The sequence below is a fragment of the Macrotis lagotis genome, chromosome 7 (genome assembly GCF_037893015.1).
Source record: "Macrotis lagotis isolate mMagLag1 chromosome 7, bilby.v1.9.chrom.fasta, whole genome shotgun sequence".
Classification (NCBI taxonomy): domain Eukaryota; kingdom Metazoa; phylum Chordata; class Mammalia; order Peramelemorphia; family Peramelidae; genus Macrotis; species Macrotis lagotis.
In genome coordinates, this window is record NC_133664.1 from 56269325 (window position 1) to 56296224 (window position 26900).

General features: G+C 38.7%; 1 protein-coding gene across 1 annotated transcript in view; it reads left to right on the top strand.

The window, feature by feature from the left end:
* Positions 1–2186: 2186 nt before the first annotated feature.
* The window catches only part of MRC1 (mannose receptor C-type 1), a 121431-nt gene continuing 96717 nt past the window's right edge, over positions 2187–26900 (top strand). The window contains exon 1 of the mRNA XM_074192943.1: positions 2187–2402. Within this exon, the coding sequence (XP_074049044.1) occupies positions 2342–2402 (61 nt within the window). The 5' untranslated portion in view covers positions 2187–2341. The remainder of the gene's footprint in view (positions 2403–26900) is intronic.

Consider the following 26900-nt stretch of genomic DNA (forward strand, 5'->3'; position numbering starts at 1 on the left):
AAAATTGTTTCCGAACTTAGTACATTTCTTTTGATCTTGATTACAGTAGTTTTGTCTGTGCAAAAGCTTTTTTAATTTAATGTAATCAAAATCATCTAGTTTGTTTTTAGTGATATTCTCCATCTCTTCCTTGGTCATAAACTGCTTCCCTTTCCATAGATCTGACAGGTAAACTACTCTTTGATCTTCTAGTTCACTTACAATATTGTTTTTTATGTCTAAATCCTGTATCCATTTGTATCTTATCTTGAGGTGCTGGTCTCATCTAAGTTTCTTCTACACTAACTTCCAATTTTCCCAACAATTTTTATTGAAAAGAGAGTTTTTATCCCAATAGATGGACTTTTGGGATATAATCATTTCCTGCTCTTGCACCTAGTCTATTCCACTGATCCAGTGTTCTATTTCTTAGCCAATACCAGACAGTTTTGATGACTGATGCTCTATAATATAATTTTAGATCTGGTAAGGCTCATTTTTTCTTTTTTTAAATTTATTTATTTATTTTGAATTTTATAATTTTCCCCCTAATCTTGCTTCCCTCCTCCACCCCCCCACAGAAGACAATCTGTTAGCCTTTACATCAACATCCATTTTTCAAAGAGAATAATTTTGCTAATATGCCAAAAAAGCTTAAAATATCTAATTCAAACAATAAATGCAAAGTTAGTGAAAAAAGTGGTCTCTATAGGAAGGAACACAAAAACATAACATAGAGTGCCTATGTATTTTAAATGTGGAAGTGATTTCTGAGGTCCCACTTGTATCATCTTTTTTTGGCCTTTGATTTTTCACCTCAACATGTTTCTTTGTACTTAAATTTCCTCTTCTCCCTTTTACCCCTTCTCAAATCCTATCTCATTCATACCCATTCATTGTGCTGCCAGAAAAAAAAGGACAAACCTTTCTCAGAGTCTTTTGAACAGAAATAAGACAGTAAAAGAAGAGGAGAGAGAAGGAGAGGGAAAGAGAGAAAAAAAAGAGAGGGCAGAATGGGTCACTTTGTTTCCTAAACTTAGAAAATTGTGAGACAAGCATGTAACTATGGAAAAATTCAGAACTCTTTTGAGTATGATCCCATGTCTCCACCTCCTCTTGACTAAATATCATTTCTTTTTTTTTAGGGTTTTTTTTTTGCAAGAGAAATGGGGTTGAGTGGTTTGCCCAAGGCCACACAGGTAGGTCATTATTAAGTGTCTGAGGTCGGATTTGAACCCAGGTACTCCTGACTCCAGGGCTGGTGCTCTATCCGCTGCTCCACCTAGCTGCCCCTAAATGTCATTTCTAACACTCTAAATAGAGGAGTAATTTAGTCAGCCAAGCACAACTGAATTTGAAACCTAAGGAACCGTCTCCTCCCTGTGCCAACACTTCAGCTATACAGGGATTATGATAATACTATAATACCTCTGACTGCTCATCTATCTCTCTTGATTTTTCCCCCTTCTTCATTTTACTTTCATCCTTGCCTTCTCTCTTTCCCCACAATTTCTTTTGCTGTTCACCTATGTCCCTTACATTCTTTCCTCCTTGCTTTTCCATCATCCTTCTCTTTTTCTTGAAACTATCCTATTAGCTTCTCTCTTTGTCTTTTTATGTCTCTGTCTCCCCCTCCACCTGTGTCTCTGTCTTTGTCTCTGTGTGTATGTGTGTGTTTCTTTCTCTGTCTTCTTTCTTCTCTCTCCCTTTTGCTGTCCCATCTTTTCCCTTTTTCTCTCTCTTCTCCTGTATCTCCTCTCTTGACCTGTCCTGTCCTGTGCTCTCCTCTCCTTTCTCTTTTTCCTCAACTCTTCTTATTCAGTTCTTTTTCCTGCCTTTCCATCTTTCTACTCCTCTTTCACCTGTACCTACCTTTTGTCTCCAGATTTCTATCTCATCTCTCCTTTTAACTTTTCACCTTCTTATTCTCTTTTCTCTCTTTAACTTTTCTTTCTCAAACCTCTTCCCATCTCTGTCTTTGTCTCTCCACCTCATCACTCCCCATGCCTTCCTAATCCCTCTCCTGCATCTGTCTTTCTCTCAGTTTCTTCCTTCTCTTCCTTTCTATCTGTGTTTCTCAATAGTTAGCTTACAAAGCAAAGTTGTAACTGAATTCCTGTTTTTCCAAACACCCTCATGTGACAGGATATCTCCTTATTGGAGGTTTCCCCTCAATTCACTAGCTCTTTAAAAATCAGAGCTAACCCTGCAGTTTTTTCTTTGACAGGCTGTTCTGAGAAGGGAAGGAGGTTGGGGAAGTGTTTGTCCCATCCCATTAAGGTGACTGCTTTCAGGGCATTTGGCATCTTTTTTTCCCTCTATTTCCCTGATTTCTTCAGAAGAAAAGAATGAACTATTGACCATGAAGGTTTCACTGTTTTTGATCTTCCTTTCTTTCATTTGTGGCTCTTCTCAGCTTCTAGGTAAGACTTACGAGATGTGTGTGTGTGTGTGTGTGTGTGTGTGTGTGTGTGTGTGTGTGTGTGTGTGTGTGGCGGGGGGAGTCACTTCAGTGAGTGTGTCCCAAGAACATCCATTCTTAGGTCATCTTCAAGGGATCAACTTAGAGATTTCCACAGTGTCCTAGCTTCAAAGAATGTATTGCTGACTCATATTCTTGAGAGAAGGTTTGGGTTCCAGTCTTGGCTCTGACACTGGCTGGGAACCCTAGGGCAAATCATTTAACCTTTTGGAGCTTAGTTTCCTCGTCTATAAAATCCGATGATCGAATTTGATGGATTCAAAGATCTCTTACATTTTCTAAACCCATAGATTCATTCTGTTTCACAATGTTGTAAGGAACTTGGTTTATAAACTAAGGACTATGTGAATTCAGGTTGTTATTATTCTGTTCTATATTATTATTTAGTTATAAGATTTCAAAATGAGGAAAAAAGATAAGTAATAGATAAGGAAATTGATATACTGAGGAGTAAAATTATCTCTCCAAATATTGCATTACTATTGAAGCAAAACTGGATCTCACATCATCCTGTTTTCCTCATTTTACACATGGGGAAAATGAGACCCAGAGAGAGTGTGACTTACCTAAGATCACCAAGCAGACACATCTCCCTCTCCCCACCATCTGTCTACCTCTTTTGATTAGAATTAGAAGGTGGGGAAGGGAACAAAACTCCAAAGATTCAAAGAGCTTACTTGTCCTGCTAGAGCAGAGAACTAGATGGGAGAGAGGAAGAATCAGTGATAAAAAGGGAAAGTGGAACCTGCTCTGCCCGTCATGGGTGGTACCTCTGGAATGAAACTTCTCAAATCAGCCTGGCAGCTGAAGGGCATGAAAGTATCAGTGATTCTTGGCTAAGAGGAACAGTCAGGTGATGGCATGGGTTGGGCACTGAGGCTGGAGTCAGGAAGATCTGATGGAGAAAGTAAACCTTCTAGACCAAAATCACAAGAAACAAAGAGACAATAAGAACAAAAGCCCTCAGGGATCTAGTCCAACCCCCTTCTTGTATATAAAGTAATAATGACAGTGATGATGGAAGACATTTCTATAACACCAACATTTTCTATAGAACATGTAGCACATAAATGAATTTCTTTGGTGCCTCACAACAAACCAAGGAGGGAAGCGTTATCATTCCCATTGTATATAGAAAAGGCAACTGTTATAAAAAGGTTCAATGACTTATTGAACCTAGTTGAACATCTGGTAAGTGCTAAAGGTAGAATTTGAACCCAGGTCTTTCTGACTCCTAGTTCAGAATCCTAACTATTGATGAGTAAACAGACAGAGAAGGAAAGCTATTTGCTCAAGGCTACATTGAAAGTAGTAGACAAAATCAGGTCTTCAATCATTCAATAATCCAATTAGTATAGAAGCTTTGATCAAGCACATGCTATATGTTAGGCAGGGACAGCTTGGTGCCACAGTGGATAGAGCACTGACCGTGGAGTCAGGAGGACCTGAGTTCAAATTTGGGTTCAAATATTTAATACTTACTTAACTGTGTGACCTTGGACAAGTCACTTTACATTACCTTGCAAAGATATATATATATATATATATATATATATATATATATATATATATATATATATATATATAGTGGGTTTTGAGTTATCTGGAGGAGGTGAAGGTGAGGAGAGAACATATTGCAGGCAGGAGATACATTCAGTGAAAAGGAACAGGGAAATGAAGCATAGAATATGTAGAAAAGGATTAAGCTGTTAGCAGACAGGAAAAGTTAGGTGGAGAACTTTCAAAACAAAATAGAATTTTTCCATTTGACCACAGAGGTAATAGGGAGCCAATGGGGTTTATTAAGGGGAAGGGTGGGAGAGACATAGTCAATCCTGCCCTGGAGACGATCATTGTGGCAGCTGAGGGAAGGATGGACTGGAATGGGGAGACTCCAAATTCATTGCTTTTGCCATACTGGAATTGGGTACTTTTTTCTAAGAAAGAATATTAAAGACTAACTTAATAACCTAAAAGCGTATTAAATGACTCTTACAAGGAGAATGCTGACAACTGTTTTCCATTTCCCAGAAGGACATAAATAGAGGAAATGAGTTAAAATTTCAAAAGAGAGTGTCTTGTGTTTGGTTGAAACAAATTCTCAATGAAAGGAGTGAAGAAAAATAAAAGAGGTTGCCAATTCAGTATAACAATAAATAGAAGACAATTCTTCTTACTTTCCCTAAGACAATTGCATGGAGTTGGTTGTGGGGAAGGTTAGGGAGAGCGTGTCTGAAAGACTTGGGGTTGAGGTGTTCTGAACCAGTAACTTGATTGCTCTCCAAAATTTGCATGGATGTAGGCCCTGAAATATCAAGGGAAGAAAGAGAGGGCTGACTGTCTCTTCTGACCAAAGTGTGGGACAGTTTTCTCCTTGTGAGCGACCATATTCCCTCTGGCACGGTATCTGCAAATTCATTGAGTATAGTCTTCATTTGATTATCTGAGTGGTTTGTTCCAATATCAAGTACTTAACTAGTTAAATATCTGTGGAACTTCATTTGCTATCATTCCTAGGGGGGCATGGGGGGAGGAGAATTTTCCAGGAACCAATTTGAGTTTGGGTGAGTGAATGACTGGCGTAAGAGAAAAGTTAATTTTGTCCAAGTATGGTTTGAAGGCAGTCCAGTGCAATCTTATTTTATCATTTAGGGTTGGCTAGTGCAAAAATTATCTGCCAGATTGGAATTTTGGAGACTTACATTCCCCTATTTATGGCATGGTGTCAATGAAAAAGGTGCTGAACTTGGAGGTAAAGGACCTGGGTTCAAATTCTGACTTTGCCACTTAATAGTTATGAAATAGCTCTTCGTCTGTAAGGGAAGAAGTTGCTTTGCATACTCCATAAAGATTTGTCAAGCTCCACATCCTCTGATCCTATGGTTGTACCTAGTGACCTTAGTAAGTCATTTCACTGCTTTGGACTGGTCTTCCCCAAGCTATCACATGAGATGAGTTTCACCTCGATGACCTCTAAGGTCCCTTCCCAGCTCTAAATTCTATAGTCCGAGTTTTCAAGATGACAAATCACCAGGTCCAGCTGTCTTTGAAAGATTAATCACTTCCATGCCTCTTAAAAATAGTATTAATTTGTGATAAGGAAAGGCACAGTGAGTAGAGTGCTGGATTGTCAGACTACTTCCGACATTAGGTATATAACCATGGTCAAGTCACTTAACCTCTGACTGCCTCAGTTTCCTCATCTGTAAAATGAAAATAATAATAGCACCCACTTCTCAGGGTTGTTGTGAGATCAAATGAGATATTTATAAAATGCTTTGCAAATCTTTAAGTATTTTTAGAAATGTTTTTTACTACCTCTATCACCACCACCATCACTGCCACCACCGCCATCATCATCAATTACCACCATCCTAATACCCCCCATCATCAATACCCCTTTCCCCCACTACTGCTACTACTAGTACTACTACTACTAGTACTACTACTACTACCACTACAGAAGCATGGAGGGGAAGAGTGTGGTGAAAAGGATCAGGAGAGCTAGGGTTTGAATCCTGATTAGCACTAGTTCCATGTGCAGTCACGGGCAAGTCACTTATCCCCTCTGAGCTTCTGTTTTCTCATCTGGAAAACAGAGATAACAGCTCTGTACTACCTGCCTTTCACAAGGGAAGTGTTATGAGAAACTTGCTTTGTAAACCTATAAGTGGCATATAAATGCAAGTTATTACTATTATTAAGTATTTGTATCCTTTTATACTCATTTTCCTCTCCTAATTAGTAAACATCTAGAAAGTGCATTAACAAACGTTGTACCGTTTCCTCCCTTTAACTGCACCTGTTATTTCATTGGTATCAGGTGCTCCTATTCAGAAACTTTGTCTAGCCAAGCATATGGGCATCTCCTCTTCAAATTACTGGTCCCCCTTGCCTGGGGACCTTGAGAATTTCATTTGCCAAGGATCACAAGCAGGTCTTGAATGACAGTCTTCCTGATTCTGAGTCTAGCTTTTTTTTTTTTTTAGGTTTTTTGCAAGGCAAATGGGGTTAAGTGGCTTGCCCAAGGCCACACAGCTAGGTTATTATTAAGTGTCTGAGACCAGATTTCAACCCAGGTAGAGGCTAGCTTTTAATTTATTACTCCAGGCTGTTTCCTCTTCCATTCTAAACTTATTATTAATATCTGTTGATAAAAATCATGCACATTTTCATAATTTAAAAATAAAAAAGCTAACAATAGCTGATATTTTGATAACATTTTTATGATTTCATTTGATCATCATAATAAGCTTTGGAAGTTGGCTTCGTTCCCATTTTATATAGGAGGAAACTGAGGCTCAGAGAAATTAAATGAAGGACAGATAGAAAAGATCAAATCCAAGTTCCTTTAGAGTCCACTCCTTTCCAATTATACAATGGTACTTATTTCCTTATTTTTTTATTTTATTTTTTATTTTTTAACTTTTTTGTTTAATATTTATTCTCATTTTGTACAAATAATGTTTTATACATTAATAAAATATTCTTGTTTAAGAGTAAACAAAATACCCTCTCCCCCCAAAATATAGACTCACTTGAGCAATAAAGAGGAGAGGAAAAAATTACAATTAAAATAAAAAAAATAATAGTAATAATTTTAGGTATGGCCAAGTGGTGCAGTAGATGGAGCACCAGCCCTGGAGCCAGGAGCACCAGAGCTCATATCCAGCCCCGTATACCCAACAATCATTCAGCTGTGTGACATGCAAGCCACCCCAACCCCACTGCCCTGAAAAAAACAAAAAAAAAAGAAAAAAAAAGACCTAAAGTAAAATAAAATAGTAGGGGCAGCTGGGCAGTGGACAGAGCACTGGTCCTTGAGCTAGGAGCACCTAGGTCCAAATCTGGCCTGAGACACCCAATGATCACCCTGCTATGCAGCCCCAGGTGGGCCACCCAGCCCCATTTGCCCCACACCCCCCTCCAACAAATAATTATAATAAAAAATGTGCTTCAGTCTGTGTTCCAACACCACCAACTCTGTCACAGGGGGATCACATTCTTTATGATAAGTCCATCATGAAAGTTAATTCCATATTTTCCCACCATTGCCATTGCTGATCGCATCTCCCTCCTTTCGTATTTCTCCACTACCATGTACTATATTTTCTCTCTCCTTTCACTCTGGCTCTGCTGTAGGGTAGCTGAGTGGTGTAGCAGACAGAACCCTGGTCCTGGGGCCATGAGGCCCCGAGCCTCCCTACCACCCCTCAGACCCAGCATCCATCTGGTCCTGGTCCTGGACAGGCCATCCAATCCCAGCCCCTTGCAAGAAGTAAAAAAAGAAAATGTGTTATATCTGACCACTCTCCCACCATGGCCCATCCTCTCCTCCATCATTCACATCCCCACCTTCCCCCTGTCCCCCTTCTCTCCTCCTTACTCCAGAGGTCTATAACCCATTGAGTATATATGCTGTTTCCTCTCCTAACCACTTCTGATGAGAGCGAAGATTCCCTCATTCCCCCTTGCCTTCCCCCACTTCCATATCATTGCAATAGCTCATTGTAATAAAGAAAAATCTTATTATATGAAATATCTTGGCCTATTCCCCCCTCTCCTTTTTCTTTCTCCCATTATATTTCCCTTTTTTTTCTATTGACTCCATTTTTATACCATATTTTATCTTTGAATTCAGCTTTCTCCTGTACTTCAACTATAAAAGCTCCCTCTACCTGCTCTATTAACTGAGAAGGTTCATATGAGTATTATCAGTGTCATTTTTCTATGCAAGAATACATGCAGTTCATCATCATCAAGTCCCTCATATTTTCCCCTTCTCCTCCAATCTCTATGCTTCACCTGAGTCCTGTATTTGAAGATCAAACCTGTTCAGCTCTGGCCTTTCCAACAGGAACATTTGAAATTCCCCTGGTTCATTGAAAGTCCATCTTTTTCCCTGGAAGAGGGCATTCAGTTTTGCTGGGTAGTTGATTCTCAGTTGCATTCTAAGCTCTTTTGCCTTCTGGTATATTATATTCCAAGCCCTACAAGCTTTTAATGTAGTTGCTACTAAGTCCTGTGAGATCCTGGTTGCAGCTCCATGATATTTGAACTGTGTCCTTCTGGCTGCTTGTAATATTTTCTCTTTGACTTCGGAGTTCTGGAACTTGGCTATGATATTCCTGGGGGTTGGTTTTTTGGGATCGCTTTCTTGGGGGGATTGGTGGATTCTCTCCATTTCTATTTTGCCCTCTGCTTCTAGGATATAAGGGCAATTTTCCTGTAGTAATTCTTCGAAAATGATGTCAAGGCTCTTTTCCTGATCATGACTTTCAGGTATTCCAATAATTTTTAAATTATCTTTCCTACATCTGTTTTCCATATCAGTTGTTTTTTCAATGAGATGTTTCACATTTTCTTCTAATTTTTCATTCTTTTGGTTTTGAAGGATTGAGTCCTGATTTCTCATAAATTCATCAATCTTCCTGATTTCTATTCTTTGTCTGAAGGATTTGTTTTCCTCAGAGAGCTTTCTTATCTTTTTTTCCATCTGGCCAATTCTACTTTTTAAAGCACTCTTCTCCTCAATAACTTTTTGAACTGTTTTATCCATTTAACTTAAGCTGGTTTTTAGCATGCTATTTTCTTCAGCATTTTTTTGGATCTCCTAGACTAAGCTGCTGACTTCATTTTCATGTTTTTCCTGCATGTCTCTCATTTCTTTTCCCAATTTTTCCAATTTTTCCTCTATCTCCCTCATTTGATTTCAAAGTCCTTTTTGAGCTCTGTCATAGCCTGAGCCCAATTTCTCTTTTCCTTGGAGTCTTTAGATGCAGGAGCTTGTGCTTCCTCATCTTCAGACTGAGTATTTTGATCCTTCTTGGGCTCACAGGCAAAATATTTCTCAATGGTGTTCCTCTTGTTTCTCTGCTTGCTCATTTTCCCAGCCTAAGCCTGTTTTTGGGTTGCTTCCTGAGCTTTTGGGATACTCCCACAAGGATCTCAGTGTGTGAGGCTCTGTTCTCCCTCCTGGTCTGTGAATGACCATAAGTGCCCCCCTATACCATGGGACTGAGGTAGGGGGAGCCCTGCTCTTCTATGAGGGGGCCTAGACTGCGATCAGGATCCGAATGTGTTCAGAGCCACAGAGTCCTGTTCCAGGGACAGAGGACAGAGCTGAGCAGTCTCTTTCTCTTCACTCCCCTCCCTAGGTTCACTGGGCTCATGCCCTGGGGGCTCCTGCTTACTGGCTCCATCTGCTTCTGTTTCCTGGACCTTGGTTGCCCTGGCCATGTTGCTCTCTGTGTGCCCTGAGGGCTGGGCTTCATGTGCTTGCTCTGGCAGAGGTCACCTGCTATGCCCCCCAAGTTGTGCCCAGTGCTCCCCAAGGCATAGGTCAGGAAACTCCCCCCCCCAGCCGAGGCTCCCAGTGCCCTGGGGCTGCCTCCAGGAGGCTGAAGTTCTTTCACTCTGGCAGGCCTCCCCTCCAACCCTGGGGAACAGAGCCTTTCTACTGTTTTCCAAGTTACCTTGAGTAGGAGAACTGCCTTATTGGGTGCCTTTGTGGGTTCTGTCTCTTGAAAATTTAGTTAAAGTCCTTAGTTTATAAGATTTATGAGAGAGAGCCTAAGAGAGGATGCTCTCTTGTTGCCATCTTGGCTCCATCCCCCTTTCCTTATTTTTTTAATGAAATATTTTATTTATTTTGAGTTTCACAAATTTACCCCTATTCTTGCTTCCCTCCCCCCACCCCACACAAAAGGCATTCTGTTAGTCTTTACAATGTTTCCATGCTATACATTGATCTAAGTTGAATGTGATGAGAGAGAAATCCTATCCTTAAGGAAGAAAAATAAAGTATAAGAGATAGCAAAATTACATAATAAGATAATGATTTTTTTTCTAAATTCAAGGTAAGTCTTTGGTCTTTGTTCAGATGCCACAATTCTCTCTCTGGATACAAATGGCATTCTCCATCACAGATAGCCCCAAATTATCCCTGATTGTTGCACTGAATGAGCAAGTCCATCAAGGATGATGATCACCCCCATGCTGTCAGGGTATACAATGTTTTTGTGTTTCTGCTCTTTTCACTTATCATCAGTTCATGAAAATTCTTCTCTTCCCTGAATTCCCATCCCTCTTGGTTTCTTTTTTTTGTTTGTTTGTTTAGTATGACTTTATACATTACTAAAATATTCTAGTTTAAGAGTAAACATAATACCCCCTCCTCCACAAAAATATAGAACCTCATGAGAAATAAAGTAAAAGAAAGAGAAAAAAAATGTGTTCCAGTCTGTGTTCTGATACCATTAGCTCTGTCTCAGGTGGATCACATTCTTTGTCATAAGTCCATCACAGAAGTTACTTCCATATTTTTCCACAGTTTGCTATTGCTTATTGTAATTCCCTCCATCCATTCCTCCCCACTACCATATATTATATTTTCTCTCTCCTTTCACTCTGTTCCTCTTCTAAAATGTGCTGTAGGGTAGCTGAGTGGAACAGCAGACAGAGCACCAGCCCTGGGGCCAAGAGGCCCCAAGCCCACATACTACCCTAGAGACCCAGCAACAACCCAGCCCCATGGTCCCAGACAGGCCACTCAATCCCAACACCTTGCAAAAAATAAAGAAAATGTGTTATATCTGACTATTCTCTCCTATGATCTACCCTCTCCTCTATCACCCACATCCCCTGCTTCTCCCTGTCCCCCTTCTCTCCTTTTTACTCTAGATGTCTATGCCCTATTGAGTATGTATGCTGTTTCCTCTCTGAGCCATTTCTGGTGAGAGTGAAGGTTTCCTCCTTCCCCCTCTCCTTCCCCCTTCCATATCATTGCAAAAGCTCATTGCCAAAAAGTATCATTTATATGAAATATCTTAGCCTATTCCACCTTTCCTTTCTCTTACTCCCATTACATTTCCCTTTTAGCCATTGACTCCATTTTATACTGTATTATATCTTCAAATTCAGCTCTCTCCTGTGCTTCATCTATAAAAGCTCCTTCTACCTGCTCTATTAAATGAGAAGGTTCATATGAGTATTATCAGTACCATTTTTCTATGCAGGAATACATGCAGTTCATCATAATTAAGTCCCTCATAATTTACCCTTCTCCTCCACTCTCTATGCTTCACCTGAGTCCTATATTTGAAGGACAAACTTTCTGTTCAGCTCTTTCCGTTTTAACAGGAACATTTGAAATTCCTCTGTTTTGTTGAAAGTCCATCATTTTCCCTGGAAGATGATTTTCAGTTTTGCTGGGTAGCTGATTCTAGGTTGCATTCCAAGCTCTTTTGCCTACAGGAATATTATATTCCAAACGCTATGAGCCTTTAATGTAGTTGCTGCTAAGTCCTAACTGCAGCTCCACTATATTTGAATTGTGTCCTTCTGGCTGTTTGTAATATTTTCTCTTTGACCTGGGAGTTCTGGAACTTGGCTATAATATTCCTGGGGGTTGGTTTTGGTTTTTTGGATCTCTTTCCAGGGGAGATTGGTGGATTCTCTCAATTTCTATTTTTCCCTCTGCTTCTAGGATATCAGGGCAATTTTCTTGTAGGAATGCTTTAAAAATGAGGTCAAGGCTCTTTTCCTAGGCATGACTTTCAGGTGTCCCAATAATTTTTAAATTATCATTCCTGAATCTGTTTTCCAGATCAGTTGTTTTCTCAACAAGATGTTTCACATTTTCTTCTAATTTTTCATTCTTTTGGTGTTGAAGTATTGTGCCTTGATTCCTTGTAAATTCATTGGCTTCCTTTAGCTCCATTCTACATCTGAAAGATTTGTTTGCCTCAGAGAGCTTTCTTATAGCCTTTTCCATCTGGTCATTCTTCTCCTCAATAACTTTTTTGAACTGTTTTATCCATTTGACTTAAGCTGGTTTTTAACATGTTATTTTCTTTAGCATTTTTTGGATCTTCTTGATCAAGCTGCTGACTGCTTTCATGTTTTTCCAGCATCTCTCTCATTTCTTTTCCCAATTTTTCTTCTATCTCCTTTACTTGATTTTCAAAATCTTTTTTGAGCTTTGTCACAGCCTGAGCCCAACTTCTATTTTTCTTAGAGTCTTTAGATGCAGAAGATTGTACTTCCTTATCTTCAGATTGAGTATTTTGATACTCCTTGGTATCATAGACAAAGTATTTATCAATGATCAGGTTCCTTCTTTTTCTGTTTACTCATTTCCCCAGCCTGTGCCTGGTTTTAGGGTGCTTCCTGAGCTTTTGAGTTTTATTGGGACACCCCCATAAGGACCTCAGCGTGTAAGGCTCTGACTGCTCTCCTGGTCTGTGAATGACCACAAGCACATCCATCTGCCATGGGACTGAGGGAAGGGTGTCTATTCTATGGGGGGGCCTAGACTTTGATCAGGATCTGAATGTTGTCAGAGCCCCAGAGTCCCAGGGACAGAGGACAGACTTTGGAAGTCTCCCTCTACTCCCTTGCCTTCGGTGGGCTGAGCACTCAGGGCATAGCTGCCTAGAGGCTCCTGCTTGCCAGCTCCATGGGCCTGCTTCTGTGTCCTGGATCTGGGCTGCCACAGTGCCACAACTGTGCTGAGGGCCTGGGCTTTGCCCTGGCTCTGGCAGAGGTCTCCCTGCTGATCTTCCAAATTGTACTTGGTGTTCCCTGGGGTGCAGGTCAGGAAACTGCTTCTGCTGTTGGGAGCCACTGCTAGGCTTCCAGGTGCCCTAGGGCTGTTCCCAGGTGGCTGAATTTCCTTCACTCTGGCAGGGCCGCCCCTCTAACCCCATGGAACAGAGTTTTTCAACTATTTTCCAGGTTACGTTGGCCTGGTGAATTGCCTCATTGGATCTTTTTGTGGGTTCTGACTCTTGAAAATTTAGAGTAATAATTTAAAAATTTTTGAAATATTTTGGAGAAAGCATCTAGGAGAGACTCTTCTCCTGCCAACATCTTGGCTCTGCCCCCTATTTCCTTATTTTTTAAAAAAAATTCAGACCATTGATAACAAATGGAAATGGAAGGGGTGATCACAAAGAGTCAATTGGGCTTTAACAAGAACAGGTCATGCCAGACTAAGCTAATATCCTTTGTTTACAAAGTTATTAGGCTAATAGTTTATGTTCTCACTGTTATTGATCTGTGCAAAGATCAAAACGAAATAAAAAAACCCTATACACATTTCACACATGTATGAATAGGACTGACCTTCAGAAAACTGTGAATTTGCTCATATTTTTCTTGGCATCCTCAATCTCTTCTTTCCCTGTAGCTTTTTCTTTTCCATGATGACTCTCTTTATTTCCTCTCACTTTCATGGACCCCCTGTCCTTCTGCTCTCATTTCCTCAGCAAAACAGTAAAAAAATCCATTGCTTATATATGTTGATTGACTAAAAGATGTTTATTAGGAATGAGCTTTAGGCAGTTATTAATTGTTTCATTTATACTCCTGCATGTTAAGCCTTTTCTGTCTTTCCCATATGATTTGGGTTTTCCTAACCTTAATCATATCCTTTGCTCCAATACTTCTAGATACTTACCTTTTCATTTGCTTTATATTTATTTTAGTTAGTAATTAATTATACTTATTTTCTGTAGCTTCCCCCTTTTGGATATCCTAAGACAACTGATCTCAGACTTTTACTCTGGACCCCTTTATATATTTAAAATCATTGAGGACCATCCTCCTCCAAAGAGCTTTTATTTATGAGGGTTATGTCTATAATTATTTACTTTACTTATATTAATAATTGAAATATTTTAGTGTTATGATGGAAATACTTTGCTATTGTGGAATTATGGACCACCTGAAAGGATCTTGTAGATCCCTATGGGGCTCTAGACTACACTAACAACCACTGTTTTAGAATATATTTTTTGCTATTTTATTTCAGTCTCTGATAAGTTACACAAATAAACAGCAATAAAGCATGCATTTAGAATGGAGTTTCAATAAAAGACCTAAGTCCCCTCCTCATAAATGTTCCATAACTCCCCATTGCTTAGTGAGTAAAACCACCTAGAATAGCAATCAAAAAACTTTATAATTTGACCCTTATCTATGTTTTCAAGGTAGTTTGTCTCTGTTCTTCTTTATATGAAATGATCCCTTTTGCATAATTGGGGCACTGTGTAATGTGTGATGTCATGAAATGAACATTGAACTTGGAATTATTTGGTTTGATCTTACTTCAGGGCTCACATTCAGCTGTATGAATGTAGACACATCATTTAACCTTGCTCAGTCTCAGTTTCTTCATCTGCAATTTGAAATTAGCTATACCTTCAAACTCTAGTTTTCTCAGTGGATAGAGCACTGACCCTGGAGTCAGGAGGACATGAGTTCAAATTTGGCCTCAGAAACTTTATCTTACTAGCTGGGTGACCTTGGGCAAGTCACTTAACCATGACTGCCCCATATCCAGGGCCCTCTCCAGTCATCTTGAATTCCTCTCTGGCCACTGAACTGAGATGGCTCTGGAGGAAAAAGTGAGACTAGGGATTTAGCACAGTCATCCCACTCAAATCCAGTTCATGAGCTTTTCATGGCATCACCTCCCTGATGTCATGATCTTTGAAATGAAGAACAGACAATATTATAAAGCTTCCCCTGATACCATTTCAGATTTTCTTCTCTGTTCTAACCCACAAATTCTTCACAAAATTCCATTGTCAAACATTTTTCTCCTTTTACTCTCTTTCTTGGACAACTGACTCGAGAGCTTATGGCCCCTATTTAATCTATGCCATCCAGTACTTTTATGTCTTCTAATTAGGTACCATAAATAAGTCGGTTTATTTCATCCCTTGAATCTTCCTCTGCTTTTTTTTCTTCTTAAGTGGCAAAGAATTTTGCATAGCATAGATTCCAGAAAAGAATTCACAATTAAAAATAAAAGGATGACTGACTGTTGCATTTCATACCATTGACACATTCTATAAGGAGAATTGAAATGTTCTGGCAGGATCTGAATCCTTAGGGGAATCCCACCCAAGCTACCTATCGATTTTTATATCCAAGACTTCTTGGCAAGTCTTGACCCCATAATGATATATATATATATTATATATATATATATACATATATATATATATATATATATATATATATATATATATATATGTACTTCCATATTATGGAGAGCAGAATTTTCTGATATTCCAGAATTGCTGTATATTATAATAATTGGATCAATAGCAACCACAGCAGTAGCAACAACAACAGATTTAAAACTAAGAGAGTCTTTAGCAGGCATTCTGTCCAACCTGCTCACTTAACAACTGAGAAAGCTAAGGCCTAGAGAAGGGGAATGCCTTGGGCAAGATCACAGTGAGTAAATGGCAGTCACTTAGAATCAGGTTTTCTAGACTCCCAGTCCAATGTTCTTCCTACTTCTCTATGCTTTTATATTTGTAATAGTCATATATTCAGAAGAAAATTTGTTGTGATCTCCCCCTCTCCATCTACTCTGTACCATTTGGACCTTATATTCTTCACCTAGCAGTGGGTTACATAGTCATTGTCTGAATTCTAAAGAGACAGTATTAAGTTCCCATGATTTACCAGATACCATACTTGAGACCGGAGATAAGAATGTAGGAAGAAGACAGGAGCATAAACCAATTCTATTGTTATAGGACATTTGTTCTTATCTTCCAAAGTGGATCTAGAGATTGTATGGTCCCTCTTCCATCATCTTCCTAAATTATCCTATACCTCCCCCCCCCAGTTGTATAGGTTCAAAGGGGAATCAATATAGGGGATATGAGCTGGAAGGACCTGATGGAAGCTGGTAGACAGGGTCAGAATTGCTAAGGTATCAGATTATAGTTTTATTATTTGGTGATCGTGGGAAAAGTAGAGAATGACTAGGACAGCTAGAGGGCACGGTGAATAAGAATGGTGGACCTGAAGTCAGTAAGATTCATCTTCCGGAGTTCAAATCAGACCAGATTAGCTGTGTGATACTGGACAAGTCACGTATCCCTGTTTGCCTCCATTTCTTCATCTATCAAAAGAACTGGAGAAGGAAATGTCAAGTCACTCCAGTATCTTTGCCAAGAAAATCCCAAATGGGGTCAAAAAGAGTTAGACACAACTGAAATGACTGAACCAGAGCCAGAAAGTTAATTTGACATTTGTGTATCATATCCCTTAAGTGTTCTAACTCATGACTTTACATTCTCTGTTTTTCAGATATAAAAAATGTTATTTGTTGAATTGATAGTGAATAAATAGTTGATCTCAAATCTTAAAGACTTATGTATTCTAGTTTTCGTTTTGACACATGCTGGCTATGTGTCTTTGGGCAAGTCACTCATTCCTTTCAGTGCCTTAGATACTTTAAATTAAAAGGAATGTGCAGATATGCATTGATAGAGGAAGTTCTTCCCCAGGCACTGCTTTGACTGATCAAATTTAGAATTGGGAACAAAAGAAAAAAAGAAAAAGAAAAGAAAGGGGAGAGAGAGACAGACAGATGGAGAATTATTAGGTTCTTAAGAGTCTGCTTAAGAGACTCCTCAATTACATTCCTAACCCACAAATTGAAAAAACTTATCTTTGTTTTTTTTTCCACATATAGGAAGGAGCTATTGTATCATGTCATGATTACTTTGCAATTAGTATAGAGGTGTCTTAGAAGCAACTATGAAAGACTTTAGAGCCAGAGGACCTGTATTACATCCTATTCTACCACTTACTATCTCTGAGACCTTGACTTGTCTTCTCTTGGACTCAGATTCCTCCTCAGTAAAATGGAGAGGTCTGATTACCTGTCTTCTAAGGACCCTTACACGTACCCTCCATCAAACCAGTTCTAAATCTCTGAACCTAACACAAATATGAACTGCTCATATCAAAGAAAAATTAGATTAAGCCCGTGTTCCTTAATAATAACAGCAAATATTGTCTTTTTTTAAATCCCCTGAGAACTTTAAATTCATTTTTTTTCAGGAAAAAGAGAATGTTAAATTGGTAACTTCACTTATTGAAATGTCCAAAAGCAAAACTGCTTTGATTGGCAGTAGGCATATAATGTGTGAATTTTCCACCTTTGATGATATCTGTTTATTTCTTTGTATGTTCAAGAATTTAATGGACTGGCAAGGGATTACAAATCACGTCTTCCATAAACATGAGATTTACCCTGATAGAAACCCAAAAGGTGATTGAACAACATAAATATAGATGAGATGAGTGTAGAACAATTTTTGCATTCAAAGTTATCATCTCTAGTTCATCTTTTTATAGGAATAGGATCTAATCCTGTGATTGCTTTGGTATGGGGAACTTCCAGTATAGGAAATCCACTCCACCAATATAGATTATTACCTTTCTGCAACCTAGAGTGACTTAAAAGTTGTTATTCTACATGTTTTAAATGAGAAAATTTAATTTGTAAAGTGCTATATCTGTAATAACTAAATTACAATAGTAACTGTGTGACCTTAATTAGTTCTCTGGGCTTCAACTTTCTCATGGATAAGGTAAAGGAGGGCAGGGTGGTACTAAATTATACTTAAGGTCCCTCCTGCCTGACATAAAATAGACACTTAAAACCTGTTTAATTATTTGAATTATATTTATTGGTATGTTTTAGGTTTCATGGATAAGTATTCTTCCCCATTAAAAGCCATTTACATCTAATCCAATGTTGATGTGAGCAAAAGGAGTATCTTTGTAGATAAATCCTAGATCTATGATTTCATTGATGGAAGGACTCTGGGATAAGGCACCTCTCTCTGCACATTTAGGTCTGCTCTTTCTCTGCCTAGATAAGATTGAGAAGTTAACAGCCTTGAGGTCCTATATCAGTAGTTGCTAAAGATGAAATTTGAACCCAATTCTTTCTGGTTCTGAGCTCTCTTCTCCTTTTCTCTCTTCTTCTCCTCCTCTTCCTCTTTTCTCCCTCCTCTCTGTTCCACTCTTTCATTCTTTCTCCTCTCTTTTTTCTCTTTTCCCCTTCTCTTTTCTCCTCTCTCTCCTCCTCATCTCTGTTTCTGTCCATCTGTTTTTCTATCTCTCTCTCTGTCTCTATCTCTTTTCCCACTATCCAACTTCCTCTTATACAGGATAGCCCTAACATCTTGGTTCAGTTTTAAGCCTAAAACCACAGAAAGACTTTTGGTTCACCCTGGATTTAGAACTGAAATTAAATAATAATGGTTTACATTTTTAAAATGGTAGTAGCTACCTTTCTATGACTTTCCTTTTCTATAATAGAGAGGCAGCGAGGTATATTAGTGGATGTTGATATTTGTCCATCCTTATCAAGGAAGACCATGACATCAAAGAAGTTATGTCATGACAGGTGGGTGAATGGGATTTGCTGAGGGTGCGATGCTAGGTCATCAGTATCACTTTCTCCTCTAGAGCCATCTGAGTCCAGTGGTCAGAGATGAATCAGGACTATTGGAAATAAGTGACTTGTCCAAGGTCACACAGTTAGTTAGTATCAAGTGTCTGAGGCTGAATTTGAACTCAGGTCCTCCTGACTCCAGGGCTGGTGCTCTGTCCACTGTACCATTTTGTTGCCCTCATCAGTAGATGAGACTTTGAACTTGGATTCAGGAAAATCTGGTTAAAATCTGGTCCCAGAGATTGATTGGCTGTGCAAATGTGGGTGAATCACTTATTCTTTCTGAGTACCAGTTTCTTTACATGTAAAATGGGAATATGTAAACCTTTTACTAGGTTGTTGTGAGAAGTAACAAATATTAAGTGCTCTATTAACCTTTACAGATAGGGGCAGCTAGACTTAGAATCTAGAAGACCTGATTTTAAATCCTGTTTCTGATAATTATTAGCTATGTGACCCTAGGCAAGTCATTTAATCTCTGTTTGCCTCAGTTTTCATATCTATAAAATAAGTTTAATAATGGGATTTGTTTTCCCCACATTCTTTCCAATACTGATCATTTTCCTTTTTTATCGTCTTAGTCATTCTGATATGTGTGAGGTGGTACTTCATAGTTGTCGTTTCTTTCTTTTTTTTTTTTTGACAAGGCAATGGAGTTAAAGGACTTGCTGAAGGTCACACAGTTAAGTAAATATTTAGTGTCTGAGGCAGAATTTGAACTCATTTGACTCCAGGGTCAGTGCTCTATCCATTGTGTCACTTCGCTGCTCCCTCATAGTTGTTTTAATTTGCATTTCTCTAATTAATAATGACTTGGAGCATTTTTCCATATGACTATAAGTAACTAATTTCTTCATTTGAGCACTGTCTATTCATATCATTGGACCATTTCTCAATTGGGTAATGACTTGAAGTCTTATAGATTTGATTCATATCTCTATATATTTTAAGACATGAGTTCTTTATCAAAAACATTAGTTGTGAAAATTATTTTCCAGCTTTTGGCATTCCTTCTAATCTTCGTTGCACTCTCCCTTAGTTCTTGACTCCCATCTTTCCTACATTGAAAGTTTTATGGAATAAAGTCTCATCTTGAACTCAGTTAAAAAAAAATCACTCTTGTAGCCTTGGGTTCTTCATACAAGAATCAATTCAATCTTCATGCTAACCTTCCTGATAGTGTTAATATAAATCCATGTTGCTATTTGCTTTTCTAGTTTAGTTTAATAACTCTTACTCCAGAGTTGCGATCAGCAAATGGCAACGGTAGAAAAATATGGAAGTAACTTTTGGGATGGACTTATCCTAAAGAATGTGATCCACCACAGAGTTGGTGTTGGAACACAGACTGAAGCACATTTTCTATTATTATTATTATTTTGGGGGGTGCAGGGCAAATGGGGCTGGGTGGCCTGCCTGTTGGGTGTCTGAGGCCAGATTTGGACCCGGGTGCTCCTGGCTCAAGGGCCACTGCTCTGTCCATCACCCCGCTGCCCCTACTATTATCACTATTTTATTTTATTTTTTCTTTTTTTTTTGGTTTTTGCAGGGCAGTGGGGTTGGGGTGGCTTGCATGTCACACAGCTGGGTGATTGTTGGGTGCACGGGGCCAGATATGGGCTTGGATACTCCTGGCTCCAGGGCTGGTGCTCCGTCCACTGTGCCACTTGGCCATACCTACAATTATTACTATTATTTTTTTAATTTTAATTTTAATTTTTTCTCTCCCTTTTACTTTATCACTCAAGGGAGTCTATATTTTTTGGGGGAGGGGTATTTTGTTTACTCTTAAACAAGAATATTTTATTAATGTATAAAAAGCATTATTTGTACAAAATGAGAATAAATATTAAAGCAAAAAAGAAAAAACCCAACTCTTCCTCCAATACTTATACTTGTCTTTTTTTTCATTTTTTTGAAAGTAAGATTTATTTAACAAGTTTCAGTTAGTGAAACATATCTAAGAGGAAATCACAATACAATGAAAGATTTAAATCAAGGCCTCAGAATTCAACACAAACACCAAGACCAAATCCTAAAGTATTTGTCTTGCATCTCAAAATTGTTCCCATTAGTTTAAAAGAAAGCTTTAAACATATGTGTCTTACAAGATAGTGAATGAAATGAAACTATAACAAACATGCCAAATGTTTCACTTTTGAATCAAAGTCACAAATCCTATATTTGTTTTATAAAAAAGCATGGCTCTCACATGCATCTCAAACAATGTTCCATATAATATGGTATAAGAGCAACATTTAACATAATTGGAAAACTAACTCAAATATACTGTTGTAGGTAGGTAGATAGGTACATTCCTTCTAAATAACTACCTTGAGGACTGAAGTTATAGTCTTTATTCAACTTGTTAAGATATCCTAGATGAATGTTTTCCTATGTTCAAAAATATTGAATCTAAAGTTTTTAAACAATCCTGTTTTCACTTACAGTAAATATAAGTCACAAGCTGGTATTGTGAAACTGTTAAATTTTATTTTTATTTTTTTTAATTGACCAAGAGTCAGTGACAAGGATTACATCCCTCATCCATCACTCCTGTTGGATGTGTTAAGACATCCCTCCCATTCCATTCACTTCCATGAGTAATACAGTTCCCGATACTGTGTAGCTACTGTCATCACTTCTGATTCCCTATGGCATGCTTAATTGAAAATCACTAGTTTCCCTATAAAACTTGATGATATCCATTCATACTGTTGTGACCACTGGAACCTCCTCCGTAAACCCCATTCGGCTGCTGATTAGTAACTGGATTGGGGCTTTTATTTTCTTTTTAAGGTACCCAGGAAGTATTGGTTTGTCCCATTGGCCTTTTAAGATGTTTTTCTCTTTTCTTCCTTATTGGGGCCATTCACAATTGCGCTGTATTTTTGATAGTCTTTTGGGAGCTGTCTGTTTTGGAATTCTTGATATTTTATTTGAATAGCTAAAATTTTGGTTTTTTTTTTAAATTTTAGGGGATTTGCCTGATATGCCTGTTATCCACAAGCTTATTTTGTTTTTCTATTTTTTGCCTGACCCAGAGTAAACTTGTCTTACTTTTCTGCCTTTAGGAGATTGCCTGCAAGTGCCCAATTTAGTGCCAGTCCATTTGAGGCTGAATAGCTATGGAGGCAAGACCTGATCTGGTCAGGATGGAGGATTTGGTGGCCACTCATGAGAAGTGACCCTGGGCTCTTTGCCACTTATCTGCCTCATGCTGGCCTTTGTTTCGATCTCCTGATAAAATTCTAAGTGGTGGCACCTGATATCTCCTATTGCTAATTCTCTTGTTTAACTGCCTGGTCCATGCTTTTACATTGCTATTATAAAGGCTCCCTGTCCACACCCTTTACACTGGTCTGGTTTTACTGGTGATAAGTAGTCCAGGTGTGAATAGACAATAATTCACAGCTATCTGTCCAGGTCCCCCCAAACCTCTATCTCTTAAATAAACAGCAGACAGGTGCAAGTATTAGTTGAGCAATTATGTCCTGCTCTCTGGGCCAGCTCAAATCAAAATTGTGGAGTAGACAATTTGTCTGTAACATCCTCTTTTCTCTCTCTCTTTCCGACTTTTCTGAATAGCTCCCTCCTCCCATCTTAGGCACTAGATAATCCTCTCTGTCTCTTTCTGCCCTTTTGCCAGTTGACCTTGGGGCCTGAGCCAGATAAGGTGCAAGAGAGGGGAGGACAATTAAGGGAGGAAGTTCAGAAATCAGTTTGGAAAAGCCAAGGAGGAACAGGACGTTTTAAGTTGGCAAGAGGTCAAGAGTCCAGTGAGGATGGTAAATAGGAATCTATTGAGTAAGTTAGGAATCTGATGGAGGGTCTGGCTCCCATGCTAAGAAGTTGGGCGAGATGTTAGCATCTATGAAGGAGCATAGGGCGCCAGGAGCAAGAATGGAATTTGAAGTGGAAAAACTGTTTCCTTCTGTGGCCAATATTCTATATCTTTTCTGGCCGAGGCCAGACCTAATTTTGGAATGTATAGCACAGAAGTGTCTAGTTGGATTAAGGGAGTAAAGGGCAAGCAGTCAAGCTTCTTATTAGTTTTGCTTCCTAGTGTGATTTTAAAATATCAATAATTTAAATTTTTTCTCTAGTAGATGGATTTTTCAGTTTTAGAAGAGGAAAAAAAGGGGAAATAGAATTTCACAGTAGAAACTTCTCTTCTGCTGTAACATTTTCCCCATAAATGAGTTACCTAATAAGTATTTATTTTTATCTATTCAATTGTCCAAGGTCCTTTGTAATCATTTAAACCCTGCCTCAATTTCCTCATTTGTAAAATGGGAATAATAGTATCAGCTACCTTCCAGGTTAGTTGTGAGAATAGAATAAAGTGTTTTATAAAATTCTAGCTATTATTATAATATAATAATATAATATAAGACACAGGATATTAAAGGGAGGGCAGCTAGGGAAAGTAGTGGATAGAACACTGTCCCTGGAATCAGGAATTCTCTTGTTGAATTCAAATCTGGCCTCAGACACTTAATAGCTGCATAACCCTGAGCAAGTCACTTCACCTTGTTTGCCTCAGTTTTTTTAACCTCTAAAATGAACTGAAGAAGGAAATGACAAACCTCCACAGCATCTTGGCCAAGAAAATGAGGTGATGAAAAGTCAGACACCCTTGAAAAGAACTGAACAATAGCAACAACAAAAACCTAACACAGTCCGTTACACACAAGAGATGTTTAATTAATGTTTGTTGTCAAATGAGCTCCCGTAAGTGTCATTCTAACACTTTCTGCTCAATTAATCTCCTAATACCACTGTGATAAAACATACTTTTCCATTTGGCTATAAAGTCTTTCACACCTGGCCCTTCACACGTGGGACTCTACTTCCTATATACTAGTCTTGGATCGACTGTCTGTCATTCCTGGACAGATGTTCCTTCTAACTGGTCCCTTCGGAATCCCTTCCCTAAGACACAGCTCATACATGACCGTCTGCCTGCAATGTTTCCTGATCTCCCAATTGCTTGTGTCCTCCATTCAAAAATATCTTTGGATTAAATTGTGTAGTGATAAAATGTTAGATTTGGTGACAGTAAGACTTGAGCTCAAACTCCACCTTAGACACCCGTTCTGTGATGCTGGACAAGTTTTCTCAGCCTCGAATTTTTCATTTGTGAATGGGTAGAGCATCTATCTCACAAAGTGGAGAAAATATATAAAATCTGAAAGGAGCTCACCCTTTCCAAGGTATAAATTCAGGCCAAACAGGAGGCACTATTGCATTTCATTGCTTCTGTTAGTTTCTCCTTACACCTGGAAAACTTGATTGAGTATGAAAGGGACACGTCCTAAAGATGGAGGAGACTGAGGCATGTGAGTTATTAGTAGTACCAGTAGTGGTACTTTTACTACTACTATCACTTCAACTGTTACTACTACTACTGCCACCACCACCCCTGCCACTAATAATGATAATGTTACTAAATTGTTAATATTTAATATAAGTCAATACCATATCAGTATGCAATGGAATAATATTAATAAGAATAATGACTACAAATTATCAATTATCTTATAAAAATAGCAAAATCATAATATCAATTATATGATTATATAATCACAATTGTTTTCTTCTTCCTTTTCTTCTTTTTTCTTCCTTTTTCTTTTTCTTTTTCTCCTCCTCCTCCTTCTTTTTTCTTCTTTTTCCTTCTTCTTTTCTTCTTCGGTAAGTGCTGTGCCCACTTGTCTCCCTAATGGAATGTAAGCTCCTACAGAATGAGGACTTTTTGGCCTTTAAATCTCCAGCACATAGGAGATGCTTGAATAAATTCTTATTTCATGATAATAACTCCCAATCACCTCTAGAATTTTATTAATATATTTGTAAATATTTATAGTACTTCAAAATTGGCAACATTTTTGCAACTATCAGTCCACTTTATTGTAAATCTCTGTGAAGTAGATGCTATTATCATCTTACAAATGAGGAAACTGAGCCAGGGAATGATGAAGTGACTAACTGAGGGCCACCCAATTAGAGTCTGAAGTCAGACTTGAATTTTGGTTTTCCTGACTCCAGGAAACTGTATTGTGGTGCTCCCTGGCTACTGCTGATTGAGTGATTGATTAATTAATCATCTCTACCAATCCTACTTTGCTGCCCCATCTGGGCATGGATAGGAGTATGACCCTAGGTTCTCAGAAGCCTGACCATTAGTTGTGGCTGTTCCCAATAAGCTGGGAAATTGCTGTCTTCTGAAGGCCAGCTTAGCTAGTTTGGAAAATGATCCTGGGAAGGAGGCTGCTGGGTGATGAATTGTGAGACCCTAGCCTTGACTTTTGAAGACCCTCTCCTAAGTCATAGAGGAGTGGTGAGCTACTTCAGAAGTGGAGAGAGTTGTTACAGTGAAATCATTTGTGGGGAGGTGAAGGTAAGGGTTGTAGTCCTTACTTGACTGACATTGGAGTCTGGGGGAGGAAGAGGAGAAAAGAATGAAGCTTAAAATTCAATCCTGCCAATGTACAAGCATTTACTATGTGTTAAGCTCTTAGTAAGCATCAGAGATGCTAGGAAAGGCAAAACCAGGAGCCTGGAGCTCCTGCCAGGAGTCAAACAATGTGGGAAATACAACCAGTAATCTTTAAAAAAAGCTAAACCAAAACAAATTAAGATCTTCCATCACTTGATTCAAACTTGGTCCACATATTTCCAGGAAAACATCTATTACATCTGAGCAGGATTATGGCAGACTCTTTTCAAAGTTCTCCCATAAGCCTCCAAATGAAGGAAAGGCAACAGTTTAATAAATATCATCAGTCACAGAGATGCTTCCTTTATAGTCTTTTGATACAAGATGAAAAAGAGGCTTCCCCACAGTTTACCTGGACTTTGATGAAAGAAAGCAATAATTTATTATTCAGCTTTCATTTGTTAAATGGCTAATATTTGCAAGCCCCTTTCCTCAGCGGTAAAGCATTTAACTACATCTATTATTTCATCTGAGTTACACCACGGCTCTGTGGGTTAAATATTACAGCAATAACTATCTCCAGGTTCCCGATGAAGAAATCTAGGCTCAGATAAAGTAACTGATTTTCCCAGGGTTCCCCAGCCAGAAGAACCCCAGGTTTCCTGACATCAAGTCTAGTAATTTTCCCACTCATGATAATAATTCTTAGCATTTACATATCACAGGAAATTTTGCAAAGCATTTTACAAATATCCCATTTTATCCTTGTAATAATCCTGGAAAGTAGATTTTGTTATTTTTATGCCCATTTATGGATGAGGAGATTTGGGCAGAGAGAGAGATTAAATGACGTACCCAAAGTCATGCAACTGGTAAAGTCTGAGATGGGTATTTTAACATGGGTCTTTCTAAGTCCAGGAAGAACACTTTCCCACCTTGCTGCTTACACCATACTACTTCTCATTGTGTCTTAATGACTTAAAATAATGCAATTGTCAATAGACTTGACCAGCCATTTATTTCCTGGTGAAAGTTTATGGTAATAACTCTGCTATCCTATAAGTAGGTATTATAAGAATTTTGGCAATCTAGGGGGCTGTGTAAATTCTTTCTTTTGCAAAGCAAACAGGGTTAAGTGACTTGCCCAAGGTCACACAGCTAGGTAATTATTAAGTGTTTGAGGCTGGATTTGAACTCAGTTCCTGACTCCAGGGCTGGTGCTCTATCCACTGTGCCACCTAGCTGCCCATCTATGTCAATTTTTTTATTTTAGATTTTTCAAGGTAATGGGGTTAAGTGGCCTGCCCAAGGCCACACAGCTAGGTAATTATTAAGTGTCTGAGGTCGGATTTGAACCCAGGTACTCCTGACTCCAAGGCTGGTGCTCTATTCACTGTGCCAGCTAGACACCCCTATGTCAATTCTTGATAAGAAATATCTGATATTTGCCATCTTTGACAGTGGCAAAATGATTTTGTTCTGAGAACTGGCCCAACTTGAGGATAATTTTCTGTTTTATCTACTAAGCCACATAAGACAATGGATGGAGTGCTAGACCTAAGTTCAAATCCTGAATCAGATGTTTGATAACTGTGTGACTTGGGACAAATCTTTGACTGCCTCAGTTTTCTTATCTCTAAAATGGGTATAAATGCAATGATGATGATAGTTTTCTGGAGCAGTCCCTTTCAGTTCTGAATTTGCTTTTGGCAGGTCAG